General features: G+C 34.7%; 2 protein-coding genes across 2 annotated transcripts in view; both read left to right on the top strand.

The window, feature by feature from the left end:
* LOC138706271 (dynein axonemal intermediate chain 7 homolog) overlaps positions 1-17,949 on the top strand; it is a 90,968-nt gene extending 73,019 nt beyond the window's left edge. The window contains exons 12-18 of the mRNA XM_069835365.1: positions 2,079-2,201; positions 2,425-2,539; positions 4,215-4,373; positions 6,204-6,299; positions 8,667-8,885; positions 10,985-11,086; positions 15,435-17,949. Coding sequence (XP_069691466.1) covers positions 2,079-2,201; positions 2,425-2,539; positions 4,215-4,373; positions 6,204-6,299; positions 8,667-8,885; positions 10,985-11,086; positions 15,435-15,572 — 952 coding nt within the window. The 3' untranslated portion in view covers positions 15,573-17,949. The remainder of the gene's footprint in view (positions 1-2,078; positions 2,202-2,424; positions 2,540-4,214; positions 4,374-6,203; positions 6,300-8,666; positions 8,886-10,984; positions 11,087-15,434) is intronic.
* Positions 17,950-18,103: 154 nt separating this feature from the next.
* The window catches only part of Patr-1 (Protein associated with topo II related - 1), a 36,638-nt gene continuing 35,359 nt past the window's right edge, over positions 18,104-19,382 (top strand). Inside the window, exon 1 of the mRNA XM_069835364.1 lies at positions 18,104-18,241. The gene's annotated coding sequence lies outside the window, so the exon portion shown is untranslated. The remainder of the gene's footprint in view (positions 18,242-19,382) is intronic.

The raw sequence follows: 19,382 nt of genomic DNA, 5'->3' as shown, positions 1-19,382 counted from the left end.
GCATATTCTAGAGCGAAGTTAAAAAGTAAAGGTGATAGTGCATCTCCCTGCTTTATCCCGCAGTGAATTGGAAAAGCATCAGATAGAAACTGACCTATACGGACTCTGCTGTATGTTTCACTGAGACACATTTTAATTAATCGAACTAGTTTCTTGGGAATACCAAATTCAATAAGAATATCATATAATACTTTCCTCTTAACCGAGTCATATGCCTTTTTGAAATCTATGAATAACTGATGTACTGTACCCTTATACTCCCATTTTTTCTCCATTATCTGTCGAATACAAAAAATCTGATCAATAGTCGATCTATTACGCCGAAAACCGCACTGATGATCCCCAATAATTTCATCTACGTACGGAGTTAATCTTCTCAAAAGAATATTGGACAGAATAATAATTGATATGAACGATTAGTGATAGCATGGCGACAGGCACCTCTTTTGTTGAATGTGATTAAGGTAAGAGATGTTTTGCATGAGTAGTTGTATTCTGCATGTGTACCTGGTACTACCTCCCCCACTGTCCTTCCTCGTTCCACCAATCCACTCTCTTCCCTGCTTACAAGGAACAGAGACATCAGAACTGAAGTGTAGTTGCTACTAGAGTATGGTTGGTTGGTTGGTTGGTTGATTAGTTGATTTCTAATGCTAATGGAATGTTGAATTTCTCCCATCTTCCATCACCATAATACTCAACCAGCTGAGAGTCACTGACATAGCTTGGACAGTCGTTAATTTACCTTCTGTTCCAGAGTTGTGTTCGGACATTGGTTCGATTCCCGCTTGAGCTGATTGCCTGTTGGATTTTCTCCGAGTCGAAAATGATAGACTACGTCCCTCACATCCAGCCCTTGTTTGTAAACGTGAGGAACAGAAATTAAATTATGAAGATCATTTTCATCTATTTCATTGTTAGGAAACTACTAGTTAGCAGATTGCTAGCTCTCAATTTTTTCACTCAATATGAAAATAAATCCATTAATAAACTGGTACCATATATAAGTTACTATAAATGTAAGTAACATTCACATCATGAGTGAAACTTATAAACTGACTTAATTAATTCTTTCAATAGTTACCATCTATAATTCCGTCAGTAAAATTATTTTTTGGATTATTATCCATAGAAAGAAACTACCAACTGCAATTATTTCTCTCATATTATAACTAAGTCATAAGAGAGTTTATCATAAACCAGGAGAGCTGAATTTTAAATCCAATAACTTAATGTTCACAGTTCAATTTGTTGCGATAGTGATTATATTAATTTTGTATATACTAAAACAAAAACTAAATGCATATTTAATATCGTGTTGTTGTTGTTTAGTTAACTGTTCGAACCTCATAAATGACACAATAAGGCACCACTTATGAGGCAACTAAGCCAGGAGATAATGGGGTAGGGTGGTCATTTCCTTTCTTCCTCCATTGCATACATCGCCAATATTACATTAATCAGACTTCAGATGCATACAAACAATTGTTCTTCCTCTGATACATATCGTCAAGTGAGATATACTGTGTGATAATAGATGTACATATCAGCCAGAACCTCAATCAGAGGTATAATATCGTGTTAAGTTCTTATTAAATATATTATGAAGATACTGAAATGTTAACATGGTAAAGTCAAGTAGTGAATCATCAACATACTTTTGGTAGTATAATGTAGTAAGAGTAAAATAGTTCAAGCAAAATTTTCCGTATTCTCTGTATTCCAACTGTGTAATTAATTATGGTACGGTATGTTTATACATTTTCAAAGAAAAAGTTCTGTAAGAAGGTGGTCTGAGGCAATTAATATGATACAATTTTACATGAAATACAAATTTTATTACTGTGTAAAATGTGTAATGAAAGAGTATGTGCCATTGATATGGAACCCATTTACTTTCAAAATCTGTTTTAAAATATATTTGTATAAATTTTAATAATCATAGTACCGGTAATATTCATATTGTTCCATACCAATATTCAATATATATATTTTGTTTTGAAGTACCGGTACTTTTCTTCCCATATTCATTCAGTTATTGAGCATGAGTTCCTTCCTTCTCCATGATTTGCATGTAGAATGTCTTCGCAATTGGCCATGCTCAGTAAGGTAGTACCACCACAGAAAGAGGAAGTCGAGGAAGAGAGCAAGGAACCTGCGCCAGATCCTGAACTGCAGAAACTCGTGTATGTGAATATCAAGTGAGTGGAAGCACTAAGCAGACATTCTTGTTCATGAATCTCATGAGAATAGTGTAGTTCAAACTTTCAGGACTCGAAGGAAACAACAGTTCTGACAAATAAGTATATGAATCTCATATTTTCGAGTATATTATCATAATGAAATTTTATATCATTGTCGTCATCATCAACATCATCACTGTAGAAACAGAGAGATAAATAAACATGATGGTATTCGTTGTAGGTTACCTGGAAATGTCTTATGGTTTGAACCACCAATTGTGGCTGGATGGGATAAGAATTTAGGTTTCTGGTCAACAGAAGACTTTCACGACTTGAAATTCAATGAAGATAAACAGGTAGGCTTAATGCGCCCTATTATTATTGCTGTCATTACTAATACATTTCCTACTACTATTTCTACTAGTGCATCATTAGCTGAACAGCTATATCGTTGGCTTTCCTTGCCAGAAACACAAGTTCAAATTCCAGAATATCCAAATGAAATTTTATTATGAAAACGAAGACGGTACTGGATACCTTTTCTCGAGTTACCGGTACTTCTATTTCTTTTACCATTATTCCACAATTTCCCATACATTATTACCCATTATATGAAAAAGTTGGTCAAAGTCGTACTGTGACTACGATGTATCCACATTATCAGATGATCAATAGCAGATCTAATAATACCCATGGACTTAGTCTAATGGAGCCAGTGGTGATATTCGAAAGTTTAAAAACCAGTTCTCTCATGTGTACCTATGTTAAACATATATGTCCATGGTAATTGCAAATATTATAAACTGAAAAGTTCGCCGAACCTAGAAATAATTTAACAACCATTCGTCTGAACCAGTCTGGTTCATCCGAACCTGTGCGAACTGGCCGAATATCACCACTGAATGGAGCTAGGCACAAGTCATATACTAGTAGGTAGGATAAAATATAGGCCTAAACATACACTAGTTCCTTAAAGAAGTAACAAAAATATCAATTGAAAATTTATTACAATGAATTACTTAATTTTGTGATAAATTGAACAATCGATATATCTTTAATGAAACTGAAATGTCATACAGAGTAATGAATATGGGAGACATAAAATGAAAATGCTGTAACATGAGAATAACTGGGCTACCATTTATTTTTCAGTAATCTGTAAATACATTCCAAAAGGATGGGATTTTGACTATATTAAACCTCAAAGTGCTCACATCGTGTACACAACACAATTCACAATTTGAGGCTAGTTTTCTTCTATGTGTGATCTTACATCTAGGGTAATTTTTACAGAAGTTTTGCTTTAAGATAATCAATATCCGTGGGTTGCTCTGCATAGCTATTTCTGAATACAGTTGTCTAAGACTCTTCTTGGGACTTGCTGTCATACCAGCGCTGGTAACAGCTTCAGTTTGAACATGCCTACGTCCACCAAGGCATCAATATGTGGCAGTTAACATACCTACTTTCTTTAAACATGTAATACCGGTACCATAACATCATCAACTTGTAATTCGGAGTTCTCCATTAACCATAATCACAGCAAAAATGACGTTGAACTGATGTTACACTTTAAAATTCTGTAAAACACAACCTACATTTAGCTCGTTGTCTTGCAGTAAACGACATTTTATATACTCAGTCATTGTTAGGAGGTAATCATTTCTTTCGTTCATGAAAGAATGATACAAAATTCATGTGTTTTAACATCATATTGAAACTGAAATAACTTTTATATCACCCCTGATATAATTTTACAGCAATTTAGTTTATGTCTTTCCAAACGAAACAGACTGCTCTACCACTATTTCTGCTGGTGCTCTATTTAGTACCGGTATCTGACATTGTTCTTATGTGATGTTTCGTAAATTTTAATAATAGCTTTTGATTTTTCTCCCTTATTCCGGTTCCTTTGCGTCTGCAATTCTTGCTATGAGAGTTTTATATGCAATGGAATCGACTAGAAATGCATGTATTACTGTTTAAACAAGGTTAATGAAAAATATTCTTAACACGACTTTTTTTTTATAGGTGCTTACATTCCGAACAGGGAGGTTTGGACCTGTGGGTCTTGCTGCATTCCGCTATGCCAATCTGCCATATCAGACTTGGGAGTTGAAACCATATAAAGGTGAAGGCGTTGTTTTCAACATCACCGCAGCTGTGATGATTGTAGAATTTATAATCAAGGTAAAGATATATAACAGTTAGTTAATTATTAACTCGATACTCCCTGTAAAGAACTGAGTTGAAGATTGTGATGAGTTTACTGATGGGGTATTATTCCCTTAGAAAAATAGGTATAGGCTTGAAACTCCATATAAGGTACGTAGGCAGAGGAAGGCTGAGCATCCTCTGTAAAAAAAAATTCGTACCTCATCTAAGAACCGCACATAGTAAAACTTCTTTTATATGCTTTGCACTTATGCATTTTTCATACTTACTGATATTCGTATTTGTTTTGTGAGGTTCTGGCAAAATTCCTATACATTCCATGTTGATTTTTACACTTATACGATCGTATTTTAAACTTAAGGGGATACGAAACTCCTTTTATACGTTCTAAATCAATTTTGCTTTAAATTAGACTTGTCGTGAAAGTGTAACAACATGAAAATACAATACATGTTCATTGCTAAGTTTCGGCCCACTTTGAAATTGGTGGAAATTCGAAACTGCCCATGCTTGTTCTGGCATGTGCTACATTCAGTAAACCAGGAAAAAGAAGTTGTTTTTAAAACATGCGACTTCAGAGGTTCATATTTTTCGTGATGAACAACGATGTTCTTGATCGTCACAGATGTTATAGCAAGTCGGAAAGCTATACAGTATCACTACATTTTCAAAAATTCTCTTGGAAGTCTCAGAATATAATTGCATCCAGAACTTCTAGTACGTACCTGAAATAATAGAACATATTTCTAAATTTAACGTGAATAAACTATGACATGGTTTAAGTAGCAAGTGATATTGAAAGACAGACAATCTTTCAGGGCAGGAAGAAGACTGTAACTGGAACCATATCAGGACTGTATGTTGAGTGCTTATGATTTCCTTTTTCATCTATGTCATCATATTTGACAGTCGACACATCAGTGTATATGTAATGCAAAGTGCTAACTAAGAATAAAATACGACAAATCCATCCAACTTTGAGGAGTGGTAACAATACTACATGTTCTGTGACAGTATATTACGATACAAGGTTGAGAAGTGCTTTTTACAAAATCGAGGAAAAGTTTGAAAAATGAACAGAGCGAGTTTTTCAATTTCCAAGATTTTGTAATGCACTTCACGAACCTGTATACAACATTTTTTGCACGCTCATATTTTTAAAATTACAAATATAATATATTTTGCATTGAAAATTTAGAGCAATATTATCCAAAGCCTCCGCAAAACTATACTGTAATGGTAACTAAGTAACAATAAATGCACTGTAATGGGTCTATTTCACTATAGTTTTATTCATGAAGAATGGTTTCCCTAGCAACAAGTTTCTAACTTTCAAAGACTAACAACAATAGCTGACCACCTCTGTGGTGTAGGGGTCAGCATGCTGGTCTCTTATGCAGAGGGCCCGGGTTCGATTCCCGGTCGGGTTGAATTTCCTGGTTGAGTTTTTTCAGGGTTTTCCCTCAACCGTAAGGCAAATTCCAGGAAATTCGGGCCACATCTTCCCTGAATATCACCGGCCTCATTCATCACCGAAATCATATTCATAACAATTCAGTAATACATAATATACAGTCGCCATCTAGATCACAACAACAGAACCAGTACTCAACAATAGTACACAGGCCTTCGGGTTTCACCCAAAAGATTAACTTGCGATATGACCAAAGATGTTGAAGTGAGTATAAATAACAGCGAGGGGGAAAAAACCAATAGCTGTAAATACAACAAAAAAACACGATCGTGCAAAAACAATATTTTATCCTGACAAAATATATTGTGATCAGTTTGCAATGTTAATTTTTAAATATTGATACACGAACACTGATTTTTTATATGTTTTAGGGTGATAAAGTCTGTGTTAATCAGCTGCAGAACGGTGCTACTGAAGCACTGCAAGAAATTGTCGGAAAATATTATAGTCCTTACCAACTTAGAAAGGTAATAATACCAAATTTTAATATTACAGTATTAGAAAACTTTCATTTTTTGCTTACACTTTAAGTACTGTACAGTAATTTCACTGACTCCAAAATAATAAAATTAAATAAGTCTTTATTTGCCAGAACAATTTTCATTCATGTATAACATTACAGTCTTTAATAATTAATTACTGTAAAACTGTGTTTATTTTTGGCTTTTGTGTGGTAATATTTTATTTTCCAATTATACACAATAAGAACATATTGTAATGGTACAGAAATTAATTTAAAGATTTTGTTGATAAAGTAAATCTTCGTCATCAGTTTGTCATGAATTTTTTTTAATTTTCGAAGTGTCCTCATTTACTTCTGGATGTTCAGTGTCTCACCCCCCAGTAAGCATGTACATGTAAGTTAGCATTCTCTATACTGGTATGAGATATATTTTCATTGGTCTTATGTACTGTTTTAAAACTAATCTGCAATTCCTGTAACCTTGGACAATTCTCTCCTATACATATTGAATACACCTCATCTTTGGAATGTGGCTGCTGAAATATACAACAAGCATCGTGCTTTTTACCCATCATTTGTAAGAAGAGGAAATTCATAGTGAAACTTAGTGGAACACATATTGTCAGCAAATAGCTGGATACACTACGAAGATAAATGTATTGTTTTAACATTTACTTCGTGTTTATTTGTTTACTGATATATTTACTCTTCACTCTTTCTCTAAAAATACTTTCTATTTATATATTTTAGAAACATAATTTCAAATGTTTTGGTTGATTGTTAGCTTTCGAATGCCAAGCACATGACAATAGAGACATTGGCTCTTCTCGACTTGTTTTGGCATAATTGATTTTCATTTTAAATCTGTACGTCTCTTATATGTGCGTCAGTGTTCATAGAAGATTGTATGCTAGTGAGATTTTTTAGCCTGCACATTTCCATTTCTACCTGAGAGCTCTACAATTTTTATCATTGTAACTTCTTTTATCGAGAGTGTCAAAAATTGAGAACGAAGTAATGGAGGATGTGGACATGCATTTTTGTCATTGTTTATTACAAAGATCTCTTTGACATGCAATAATTTTTCTCCTGCAAGAGATTAATGACTTTACGTTCTCATGTTGCCAAAATTCAACCTTGCAAATTTCAAGCTCAATAAATAATTAACAACAGGTCCCTAATAGAAACAACAACAACCAAATTTCTTAGCTTACAAATCGATGTGTTAAATTGGAAGTATCAGATTAAAGAAATTATTCCTAAATTAAATTCAGCATGTTTTGCTATTAGATCTATGCAAGAGATAGTAAACATCAATACTTTAAAAACAATATACGTTGCATACTTCCATTCGGTAATGAGTTTTCGAATAATATTCTGGGGAAATTTTACAGATAGTAACAATATATTCTTACTATAAAAAAAGAGTAATTTAGAACAATAGTAGGTGCCAAATATAGGGAATCGTGTAGGACCATTTTTAAAAAACTACATCTATACCCATTACTTTTCAGTATATTTTTTCATTAATAAACTTCCTCGTATGTAATCGTGAAAACTTTGTAACTAATTCAAGAGTTCATAGCATAAATACGCGGCAAAAAAATTACTTTCATATTCCATCGATAAGTCTATCATGCTATCAAAAAGAAGTGTGTTATAAATATGACAGTAAAAATTTTTAATACCTAGCCTCCCTATAGATATAAAAATTCAAACTCAAATCATAAGATTATTTAGAGCCAAACTAAAGAAGTACCTAATTTCTCACGCCTTCTATTCTGTAGCCTATATTTCTTTCAGTAATCGCTATCATACAACAAAATATGCTGGTTGCTCAAGAAATGCGAGATTGAAAAAAGTAAACATCAGTACGGTAAAAGATTCATTTACATACATACATACATACATACATACATACATACATACATACATACATACATACATACATACATACATAGTGTTCTGCCCAAGGGCAGGTCTTTCACTGCAAACCCAGCATTCTCTAATCTTTCCTTTTTTTGCCTTCCTCTTAGTCTCCATGTATGATCCAGATATCTTAATGTCGTCTATCATCTGATATCTTCTTCTGTCTCGAACTCTTCTCCCATTCACCATTCCTCCCAGTGCATCCTTCAGTAGTCCAATTTCTTCTCAGCCAGTGACCCAATCAATTCCAAAATATAGAAAAATATCTATGTAAATATTTTCCTTCGAAATATTTTTTTATATGGGCAATTAAATATAAAGTCGTCAACCAAAGCCTAATTGTCAAAGAATATCACTTTTTCATATGTACCAGAATGTGATGTGATTTATTTGCATATCAGTTTGGGCTCTGGTGACTATTGTAACTGATGTAATATTGCAGCTGTTGTGTACTGGAGGAGTGGACCTTTTTCCACCCCACGATGCATATTGTTACATAGATGGAGCTACTCCCAAGCACAGGGCTGCAGAGGACCATCTTTACCACTGCATGGCCTTGCTGTCAACAAGTCACAGCTTTGCATGGAGTCGTTGGAATCTGCTGGCTGGCAGAAGGAACCTGGTGCTGCAGATGAGGGAGTTTGTTGAAAAAAAGAGACAGGCAAGTCTATTTAAAGGAATTTTCTGTTATAACGAAGGTTTCCTCAACCAAAAGATATCTTCTTTCTCCAGTTCTCTCGATCTAGCCAGTCTTCATCTGTCAAGTTTCTTTTCTGCATAATCCTCATATCCTCTGCCCATATAGGTTGTGGTCTACCTTTCTTCCTTCTGGTTTCCAATTTAAGGCTTCTCTATTTAATCTATTTTCTCTCCTAACATGCCCGTACAATCTTAGCTGCATTTCTTGTATCACTTTAACAATATCTTTCGTAAATCCATTTTCTCTCTTATCGTAGTATTTTTTATTTTTTCCGAATGCCTTAATCTATCTCTGACCCATATACATTTAATTGTTTATTTATTTATTTTAGTACCTCACTCATACACACGCACACACATGTTGATAAGCAGGTCCAGGCAACATAAATAAGATATTCATTAGGATCAATAGCTCATCTGCTGCTAAGTTAACTCTCCCAGTGAGTTACATGTCGGAAAGTGTAATCGTGAAGTGGACACAACACAACACTAGTTTCACTGCAGTGAGGGTCAATCAAACGAAGACAACTTACATATACGCATTTATTTCATTAACGTTTACATATATACAAGTACATGTCTTTTCAGGTACTAATTAATAAAATTACTTACTTGTACATTTATTTAGTTATATACACAATAGATCTGTTGGTTGGATCGTTTATTTCATTGGAACTGTCTTTAGAACTTAGGTGTACTTTTCATGCATTCCAGTAGAGCTTTGGAATGTTGACCACTGTTTCCTGTTCTGATTTCATAATTGGAAATTGAAGAAGATTATGGCCCTTTCTCGTTCTGCTTTCAGGTTTATTTGAGATAATGCAGTGTGTATATAGTTCAAACATGGCTGCTACCTCCTTTCTTTGACTCTCTAAATACTTCTTTCAAGTTTATTTCATTCTTTTTCAGGGTGTATGTCTTCTTTATGTATTTATGATTTTTTTTTCTTCATGTTGAATCTTTCGTACCGTACACTACTTTTAACACTTGAATATACAGTAAATAATTGATTAAATGGAGATCTTACTCGTGTTAATTATGTAGGCTCTGAGGATGGTGTCAAGTAGCACCGAAACAGCTGTAAGCCACACATGCTCACATAATTAACACGAGTAAGATCGCCATTTAATCAATTATTTTTTTCTTATTTCGATTACTTTAGAGTACCGGTATAGTTTTAATTGTATAATACCTCTGATACTTGTGTACCTTTTTGTTGTAGATATGTTTGCTCATTTGCAAGAGACAAAGAAGATATTAGAGCAAATTTTATCTTTTCTTCTTTAATCATTTTACAATTCTGCCTTAGTACATCCATAAAATTAGAATGAAAGCTAAGAAATAATACTAATAAACTTCACCATTTTCTCTTAATTGTTATAAAGTTCAACAGTCTATAAAAATGTTCTTTTACAGCAGCTAGCCTATAAGCACAGTCTAGTACATACAGTCACGAAGCTCAATATGTAGAAAATATGCATCCATTGACAGTTGAACTTGCTAGTTGCTAGCCACTAGGATCGCTACTATCGTCTCATCATAGACCTATTCCCTAGCAGACGACAAAATGTATTATACTTTCGTTATCGTGTTCTTTTGGAAAAATTAACACCTTCTTTCCATTATTCAAATATTAAATACGTAAGGTACATTTATTATTTTCATGAAGTACATAGTAGGGCCTATATTTTATAAACTCACCTTGCTGGATCTTTAGGAAGAATAACTCTGGCCTCTTTTTCTTACAATTATAGCACTAAAAACATCTCTTTGTCCCATATTATTATTCCAATTATTGTATTTCAGCCATTAACATTTAATACAATCGATAACGAACATTTCACAGTTTACACAACTTTTCCTTTTCTTCACAACAATGCGAAATACAGTGCAGTCTATCGTTCCTAGTACTCCTAGTCACTAGCCGCTTGGAGTGCTGTATCGCGAGAAATGCAAAAAATCACCTCAAGCTTCGTGACTGTATGTACTAGACTGTGCTATAAGCATGTACCGGTGACACTGGTAGTTTTAAAATATATGGAAGTGGCTTTGTTGTTGCAGCATGACTACTCCCTGCTGCTTGTGACTCCGTTGAAAGCCTGCATTGTGGACTGCACAGAGATGAGCCAGTCTTTCAGCGATGAAGGTGTCCAAGGCACAAAAGTAAGATGTAAGATCACATAAGTGCCGATAGTCTATGTCCAAGGGAGTAATACAATATAATTGTGTCCATCATTTTCCTGATGTTATTAATTTCTCTGTCTTAAAATAAAGTCACAAAAGTGACAAAATACAACGATGAAATGAATATGGCAAGAAACCAAGTAGGAGCTCTCAAAGAAAATCTGGTCTGTAGTTCATTTGCCGCAAAATATCACATAGTCTACCGCAGATCAAACTTTATCTGTTTCATCTGTTCACCAGGCTATATTTCAGTCTATTATACTCCAATTAACATGTTGAAAGGTAAATGCACTATTGTTACAGTTGCAACTACTAACTTTTCACTACGACCATCACCAGCACGATCTCCAGCTTTTTCCAAATCATTATTATTACTATCATAATTCGCAAACATTATCACACTTTCATTATCTTCACCATTGTTTTTCTTCTCCTGTCTCTGTTCCATCTCTTTTCTATGACAATAATGACGATGATAATGCTAATGATACGGTAATTGTAATGGCCAGTAGTGTTAGTTGTGGTGGTAATAGTAAAGCTCTTTTCATCACCATTTTCGTAATCCCCAACATCATTCTCATCGTCATCATGATCGTCATTATAATAATAATAATAATAATAATAATAATAATAATAATAATAATAATAATAATAATAATCGACGATTTATGATAGGAGAAACAGTAGATGAACACTTGGAGATTTTAGAAATGGTGATAGTAGATTTATTATTATTGTTGCTATTATTATTATTATTATTATTGTCCACAGTGTTGAATTCAATTCAACAAATTGTATTTCACTTATTGTAAACATAAATGCGATTCATTTTTGTAGGATATCCAAGGATTACTGAAGGACAATCACATATTTTTATTCCAGAAACTTTACAAGTGTAATATAATCAATCGCTAATATGTCAAGATAATTCTAGTCATGTTCCCGTTATCTGTGCCATTCGATGGTTCATTTTTCATTTGTCACTCTTTCGATACCGTCAGTGAATGTATGACGATTTGTCCCAAGCAAATGGTACCAGTAACTTTCGTCCTAATTTTTTGTCCCAGAGATGCTTAGTCCCTTCTTTTTGTGTTCCAGTTTTTTATTTCCAAACACGTGTACGTCCCAAGCTGAAGTTAAGGTAATTTGTATATTTATGTGTGTGTGTGCTCTTTTTCATACGGAACCTCTAAGGTACCCATGGCCAAATGTAATCGATCTGAACACTGTTCTCTCTTCTCACATCTCCATTTGGTTTTAACATCTCCTTCCCTATGTTTTGTGTATAAGAACCCTTTGTAAATAAGTTTGGGTTTCTCCCTTCTAGATGTAGTCAGCCTTGGCTGGTCCATTTACAGATAATTTTGTAATTTACACTTCCAGTTTAGAAATCTATTGATTTGTAATGCTATAGCAACGACAACAAGCACTGTATTTTTAAGTGACAATGTTGTATGAGTTCTGAGAATACTCTAACCATAACATATAGACTTGTTGTTATAGTCGTACCTAACAAGAGTGGAACGAACAGAAATGTGGGACAAAAGTATCTTGTCCCACTCACGTGGTACGAACACTAATTTGGTACGAAAACTGTTCGTGACAAAATAACTCTTGGGACATTAGTGACCTGGGACGAAAAGTCAGTACTTGCACATGCTTACCATAGTAGTCTGAAACACTAGCGGCATTACTAATTGCTGTCATTATTCATTACTTACTCTCTTATCCTTATAGTCTAATAGTTGAAGTAACCTCTCGGCTTAAAAGCCTCATAAGCTTATACAGAAGTACAAAGAGTTCCTATCCATACTTGTCCCACTCAACCTCTACCTAACAAAATATGTTACAGAGACTGGTCCCACTTCACCCCTTATCACTTAGCTTCCTCGAGACAGGTGCTCCGCACTACTGTCATTAAGTCGATGGAACATTACTACCTGCAACTGGTATGCATAGGAACTCTCTATATATGCATCATCTTTTAATTTTTTTTTCTGGAAGTCTAAATATAATGAACAAAATAATAACAACCATTCCCTTTCAAGGGCTCGATAATACAGAAATTCATACACCCAGTTTTAAATATACCAGTTGGATATTGTTTTTAAAAGATTATTAGATTAAGTGGCAGTTCAATATTTTGAATAAAATTGGTTATTTTGTGATAAAGACCAAGAATACTAATTTTATTTCAGAATATTAATTTCATTTTAGAATTAGTTCATACACAATAGAAATACAATACAAGATCCTATATACAAGTTCCCGAAATTTCTGTTGATATTAAATTGGGTGCAATACCATCTTGTAGCATTAAGTAGGGTTTCATGTATCCTTTGTGAGCTTCTCTGCCAAGTGGCACTGTGGTCATCATATATATATTTTTTTGTTTCTGCCATGTATTTACACTGTTACGTACCGTATATGTGCTTTTCCATATGTAGAAGGGAGATATTAAGAAACAAAGACTTTGTATTGGGTGTTATACAAATGTACCGTACGAGTGTTGTGATTAGAAACGGAAGAATGTCATCTTCATCTTACGATGTTTGGATGACGTATATACGTCCGTTGATGTGACATATTGATGAATTAAATACAATTATAGTCACAATCATGCCATGGTATGAAAGAAAAATTTCACAACCTCCAGTGGGAATCGAACCTGCGACTTCCTGTTGTCCGGTCAGGTGCTCTACCACTGAGCTATCGAGTTCGTCTCACGCCAAAGGCTCGGAATTATTCTTTCATACTGGCGACTCTGTTATAGAGTACTGTCCATAGCGTCTGATCCTAGTCAGCACTGCTTAGGGTGGAAAGAAACTTTACAAATGTAATCTTCATCTTACGATATAAGCGCCTGACCGGACAACAGGAAGTCGCAGGTTCGATTCCCGCTGGAGGTTGTGAAATTTTTCTTTCATACCATGGCATGATTGTGACTATAATTGTATTTAATTCAGGAAGAATATCATTTGACATCGAATTTACCCCTCTATAAGTAATAAACAGAAATGTTTTCAAAGTGTGTGTAGGCATCCTTGAGGACTGTAGAAGAGCAATCTACTGTGTACAAAGTACCAGTATGTAACACTCTAGGATTAACCTGTTGAACTTACATATAGCTGCAATTATTGCGAAGAATCGGTAGAATGGAGAGAATTTTTCTCCGTTCTACTGATTCTTCACCATATGGAAACGCAGAATTACTGCACTGAAACTCCATATGTACTTCGGTATAATAGTAGTATGCAATTATTGCGCTAAGGCGCCTGACTAAAAACCAGAAGCATTCAAAATCTATTGGATATTTGTATGGAATTTAAGAAGAAGATCATAATTATTGATCCAGAGTTCCTCTCTATGATCATTATTAGTGACGAAAGTTAGGTTTATGGCTACTGTCAATAATGCCAATGCAAGAGTTCCATCAAAGAAAGCACGGCAAGTGAACAGCATGTGAAGTCCATACTCATCAGTCATCACATTGTTTTATATTGACAGAATTGTTCATAAGAAATTCGTTCTCCCATGGCAGACCAATGTGTCAAGTTCTGTAATGAACATAGGCCTATTTGGTGCAACTTTATATGTGTCACTGTAACTTTGTTTAAATGATTAACTTACCTTTGCTTTTGTTTTCCACAGCAATTGTAACAATGACAAAATCGAATTAATTAATTGTCATGCTACACTTCCAAAAAAATAAATAAATAAATAATTTACAATGGTGTTAACAAAAACTATTTTTCCTGAATTCAACACCTATCTTCAGCTCCATTGGATTAAGCTCGTTAGCTCGTTGAATATTTTAAATATGTGGTGAAACAGAACATGTCCAGTGTTTCGGAATTCTTTTACAGGTTCCTGTCTTCAGGGGATATACAGATAATTGCATCAGATACCTATACATTGTGAACGCCACTTACAGTAAATGCCCAAAAAGAATGGCCATTATTCTTGTTTCTTCTTAATAGGGATTAATTACATTAAATATGAGACTTAATGCTTTCTTCCTTTCACCACATAACTTGACATCACAACCCAGCAGCGTAAGCCTCAGACCTCATACAGTCTTAGAAAAAAGTTTTGTCACACAGATACTTTACAAGTCCCAGAAAGGAGGCATTGTGCATGATCAGACATACAAGGAACCAAAACTAATTTTATTACCTAGCTAGTCCTTTTCCTGTGACCCAGGTCGCATGTCCTCTTATGCACACTACCTCTTTTCTGGGACTTACAAAGTATCTGCGACAAAACTTTTTTCTAAGACTGTACATTGTGCGCAGTTCTAAAGTATACTTTACTTTCTCTGTTTCAGTTCTGTTCAGATTTATATCACCTCGTATTAGAGCAGGGTTCCCTTGGAGCTGCATCCAAAATCAACAATATACCATTCACGTTAGCCGAGACTGTGTTTGAAATGCTGGTAACTACGAGAGTGCTTAGTTTTTCATAAAAATCATATACCGGAACATTTTTAGTTCCGGTACTAGTATGGAGTAGCTTACAATATCATTTATTCATTTTTATAGCTATACATAATATATTTAATGTCATATAGCTTCAGTACATAAACAGAATGCGGTTTATAAGAATATGCTACATTTTCAGCAACATGTATTATAATTTACATGGATCACAGCATTAATTGATAGTAATTTACACGTAATAATGTAACTGTATTATCTGTCCTGTTAAATATTTATACTGTGTAATTAATTGTGCAATATATTGTATATAAATGTGGTGTAGAATATTTTAATAAACGTCATAATATTTTGCAAGCGACTTGTCCAGTGCTTTCATCTGTCAGCTTTGTGGATAGATACTGGGAGGCCAGAGAAAGAATGCAGCAGTGCTGACATCCTCTCCTTCGTAGTTTCACTTGCACATTGTTCAGTTTATTTTGTTTTCTATCTTTCATTTTAGTTTTTATCGCCATTGTACAGCCAATGACTCCAGTCAAGTGCCACTGCATTGAATAAAAAAAAATACCGGTATATATTTTGCAAGCTGCCTTCAATATTCCAGTGATATCACTCGATTAAGCATAATTACATACATAGCTCTCTCATTGAAAAAAGAGACAAACTTCGTTAATGGAATGCCCTAAACTACGAAATACATCTAGGATGGAAAAGAGCACACACAGGAATACTGGGTGTTTATTTCAAAGTGTGTCATGACGTCACTGTTGATGAGTCAGCGATTTGAAGCGAGTTTCAGCTTTTGTGTCAGAGAAGTTGCCTATTAATCAAGGCGTTCAATCTGAACTTGAGAACGTGTACGGTATAACTTGAACGTCGTAGCAACAGATGGCGGTCTGTACGGTCTGTGTGCTACCATAACCTCTTTCGAACTGTGTTTTGCGCTGCCAAGTCGTACGCAGGGTATTTGTTATCAGTTGCGTACGGCAACATTCCACAACACAAATCAAATGCTCCGTGTCCATGCTGACCGTCGAAGTTAATGTCAACAAATATGTAACTAATCGTCTTAACCCTCTCCCCATATCCCGACAGTAAGAAAAAATTCACTTCAGTACATGTTTCGAAACAGTTCACATTCCTGCCACTACTGGCGTTACTGTACGTATCGGTAAGTACTCTTCTGAATGAACGCCGTACTTGCTAGGCAACTTCTCTGGCAGATACGTAATACACCTCTGCAGAAGTGTAGGAAGATTGAATTCTCTAGGCTCATCGACTAGCCACGTGACGGCATAGAGCGAGCCATGACACACTTTGAACTGAACACCCAGTAGAGGGCAATGAGCTTGCAGACCAACTTGCCAAAGCAGCAGCAAGAGATGATAAATTAGAAACAATCTACAGGAAAATACCTACAACAACAATATCACCAGACTTGGAGAAGAAAAGTCTTGAAAAATGGCAGAAGAAATGGATGGAAACTACGAAAGGTCAGATATGCAGATCCTTCTTCCTACAACAGAAGATGAACCTTTCGATAACACCGGAGTTCACAGCAATGACCACCAGCCATGGGAAAAATCAAAGCATACTTATACAGGTTTAAGATAATAGACAACCCCATATGTTCTTGCAACGAAGGAGATCAAACATCAAAACACTTGATATATGAATTCAGATCTATTTTAAAAACGTGGCCTACCTCCAAAGTGACTTTATAGCAAAACACTTACGCTCCTTCTCCAGCTTCATTAAAGTCATAGATTTCAACCAACTCTAATACAGGAATAAATTGTTCCCTCTGGAAATATAATCATAGTAATTAAATATAACTAGTTTAGAATATCTCACACATGGTTACAACATGCTAGGTACTATTAAAATAACAATGTAATATCAGTCACTATGAATAATAACAATTAGATGGTCACTTCCATTATTACAAACCATACGATTGCCATATATAGTGAGTAAGGAAATGTGATAAACGAAATATAACTACCCTATGTGAATGATCAGATTACCTTACTCTGGGTCACAATACATATAATGGTTATAAAAATAATAGTAACATAAATACAGTTTCAAACATTTTATATCAGTAATATTTAGATTGTTCTTCAATGGTAACAAAACAGTATTGTGTAAATGTAATCACTTATTATTACGGTATACAATTCACTAATATTATAACAAGTAAGAAATTATAAGTTAAGGCTTGTAATTTATTTTACTAAACTCAAATTGTGTATAAGAATGTACAATAAGAATACTATAACATGTAATATTACTTATATAATGGGGCATATGGACAATAAATGAAAAAAAAAAAAAAAAAAAAAAACACACACACACCATTATTCGAACCTTCTAGTCAGATGCTCATTCACATTCCTACCTCAGCCTTAATCTCTTTTAAACTGATAAGAAACTATAGTCCACCTAACAAATAAAGAGGCCTGGTGATGGGTAGAACAAGTTTTCTTGCTCTCTTTCATCTTTCCTCCATTAAAGTAATGGCAACTTCGGTCAGCTTCTTTCACTCTTGCATACCACTATAACTTCTACAAAGTTAAGCAGCAAGATCCACTTATTGTTCGCCTAAAAGTAAATTAATTAGAATTAGGCTGTGTCCTGGAACTTGACATTTCCAACGATTGGGAACTACTTAGATTTTCCATCATCAGGATAAAAGGTAAGACCAGAGAGATTGCCTATTGTGTTGGGCTCGTTATGCCAGACTAATCCGGACGACTGTTAGGCATCAAGAACATTGTATTAAAATGATGGGTGATTACTTAATTTTTTTATGCGGCTTAACCATTTTTTCTGTTCATAGCCATATTAATATTACATAATTAGGTATCGGTATAACGCAAAATTTACTCGCAGATAGATAATCAAATTGAAATAGAGGGCACACAATGTGACTCTGCGCAACCTATATTATTATTATTATTATTATATGGTACAACGCAAAATTTACTCGAAGATAAATTAAAATAGGGGGCACAGGATGTTATTTTGCGGGGAGGTCTATAAATTGTATGCAACCTAAAATTCGTGAGAACCTTAAATTACATAAAATTGTACAATAGCCTACGCCAAGCAGGAGAAAGTCTCAGCGTGCCAGGGTAACTTGTTCATATTATTCGACTTCATACCAATGACAGGTAATTGGCTAGGCAAGTGAGGCTGGGCCTCAGTCACTTGGATTAATTAAAATCAAGCTTTGTGTTTTTATATAACATATTAATTATTTGAATGAAGCAGTAGTTGAAAACTTTTTGATCTATATATAGATGTCTTACAGTAAAATTTATTCCTGAGGCCTGAAAGCTCTGGTCGAGTCTGGCTTCTGCATTTCGTATGCTTTTGCAGGCGTTGAGTGTCACTTGAAAATCTGTAATTGATGCACAATTATTCTGGCCTCGTGACATGGTCGACATTCACCCACCCATCAGCGTTCACTTTTTCCATCCATAGACAGGTCTCTTGTCAATGAGTCTTATGAGTGGATGGGGTGAGAATAGCAGTGCGGCCCATTTTCCTAAGTAAGACATAAATAACATGAAAAATTCTTGCTGTGTAGCAAGTACGAGCCCACACTGTTCTCTCCCCTGATGTCTCAGTTTAAAACATATGCGAAGGTATTGTACTATTGTACTTCGTAGTACAGTAGTGTGTATGGTCGAGGTTGTGTTTTGGAAAAACATGCGAGAAATAATGATGATGCAGTTAATTCATTCTTAGAGTATCCTTTTTGAGAATAAATAATATTGAAAGAAGGGAAGTTTTAAATAAAGAGAGACCAATGCCATCGCTGTCAATTTTTT

This window comes from Periplaneta americana, chromosome 9, assembly GCF_040183065.1.
Source record: "Periplaneta americana isolate PAMFEO1 chromosome 9, P.americana_PAMFEO1_priV1, whole genome shotgun sequence".
Taxonomy (NCBI): domain Eukaryota; kingdom Metazoa; phylum Arthropoda; class Insecta; order Blattodea; family Blattidae; genus Periplaneta; species Periplaneta americana.
The sequence above is the reverse complement of the archived record's forward strand: the minus strand, read 5'-3'. Positions and strand labels throughout refer to the sequence as shown.